The sequence below is a fragment of the Tribolium madens genome, unplaced genomic scaffold, assembly GCF_015345945.1.
Source record: "Tribolium madens isolate multiple individuals breed KSU strain unplaced genomic scaffold, Tmad_KSU_1.1 Scaffold_1;HRSCAF=32;Tcas5.2_LG8, whole genome shotgun sequence".
Lineage (NCBI taxonomy): Eukaryota > Metazoa > Arthropoda > Insecta > Coleoptera > Tenebrionidae > Tribolium > Tribolium madens.
Window position 1 is genome coordinate 9,703,993 of NW_025400984.1, and position 1,846 is coordinate 9,705,838.

Genomic DNA, 1,846 nt, shown 5'->3' on the forward strand with positions numbered 1-1,846 from the left:
AATAAATAAAAAAAATAAAAATCGTAGTTGAATGATGTTTTTAAAATTTTCAAAAGTCAACATAACATCAATAAAATTCTAAATCCAAAAACTCGTATATTTTTTTCACTTTTTTTTATTACATTTATTAAGTAAGATTTTTTTGATTAGCATTTTCATTTTTTTTTTAATAAAATTAAAATTGACAGCTTATGTAGTGGAGTTAAACGTTTAGTTTACCGAACGCAGTGAGGCAAATAATTTAGTTGAGCCACATAAATTCACTTTTACGCCAAATAAAATATACTATTTTATACACAAACTTAGCAACACTATAATTAGCAAGTAAATGAACAAAATAATCAGGACGTTTTGCAAGTAATGAGATCATAACAGCACTTATAAACAAATATTAAGCGTCAGTATCGGAATTTGTGTTGAGATTTTTGAAAGTGTTTATTATTTTAACTAGTGCAGTTGGTAGTAAAAAATGTCAAAAACAACATTGGTAAATGTTAACAGTGTCACGGTAAAAGTACAAACGCTTAGGCGCAAAAATAGAATTTTTACTCAATAGTTGAAAGGTGAAACTCTTACTTGTGACATTTAGCCATAAAAGTGGTCACTTTTGTGACGTTTGCGAATAAGATAAGTACTTGTCGAACAATTATAATACTTAAATAATTGATTCCTTTTAAATTTGAAGAACATGCTTTTCTGTTAGGGTAAATCCGGGAAAGATAAACCAGCAGGAGGAGTCTCCATCTCTCATAGCAAAATGCTTCAAGTTGAGAAAAACTTTCGAATTAAAAATTAAAATTATACAGCAGATTTTTCAAATGTGGTCCATCTCTTCCGGACTTACCCTAGGTATATTTTTATTTTTTTAGATTTTAAACCACACCAAATGTAAAGAAAAATTTGCACAAAATCATAACTTAATTCTTTATTTTCTTAATGTTATTTTACATAAAAATTCCAGTGAGTGTTATATCTTATTTCATTTAACAACAAAACATCACTAAACCATCTATTCAGACTGTCCAATGTAAAATAAAAGCTCATAAATCTGTAAACTTTTTTATTGCCCACTTCTTTCAAAACATTTTCTTTGGTCTTAAAAAACAACAGTTATTCTCCAACCGGTGTCAACAACCCATCGATTATCTTATCAAAAAACAAAATAAAACCCATTAACCTCAATCAAGGAAATAAATATTTATTTACACAAAACTATATACAATAACACGGTAACTCTTCCTCAGTCTCATCGAAAATCAGAGGTAGTCATCATCTTTGGCCAAAACAGAAACATTTCCCCCATTTATCTCTTCATAATGTCCTCGATGGAGAACCCCAATTTGACCTTGGGCGCAGGTTTCTTGGTCAAATCGAGACAGGTTGTCGTCGGGGGCTGAATTTCCTCAATTTTTGGGCAATGACGCGTCTCGTGTGTCTTGAGATCGGAGTAGGTGGCGAAAAATTGGGCACAAAGAGTGCACTCAAGGGGGCGCTCGCTGTGGGTCAAGAGATGGGTTTTGAGGTTGGAGCGCTGGTTGAAGGAGCGGGAGCACACGGGGCACTTGTGGGGGGACTCCTCCATGTGGAGGATCTTGTGCACGGCCAGAGTCCGGCTCTGGCAAAAGCCTTTGCCGCATTCGGTGCATTTGAACGGCTTCTCCTTGCTGTGGATATACCTACAAAAAAAAATTTTTTACTTTTTTTATAATTATTTTATTTTTTTATACAGGGTGAGTCAACTTTACTATAGAATATACTATATATACTATATATACTATATATACTATATATACTATATATACTATATATACTATATATACTATATATACTATATATACTATATATA

The 1,846-nt window shown here is 32.1% G+C and overlaps 1 protein-coding gene across 1 annotated transcript in view; it reads right to left on the bottom strand.

Moving 5' to 3' along the window:
* Positions 1-1,177: 1,177 nt before the first annotated feature.
* Positions 1,178-1,846, bottom strand: part of LOC123004139 (protein odd-skipped-related 2-like) — an 893-nt gene continuing 224 nt past the window's right edge. Inside the window, exon 2 of the mRNA XM_044397254.1 lies at positions 1,178-1,676. Within this exon, the coding sequence (XP_044253189.1) occupies positions 1,304-1,676 (373 nt within the window). The 3' untranslated portion in view covers positions 1,178-1,303. The remainder of the gene's footprint in view (positions 1,677-1,846) is intronic.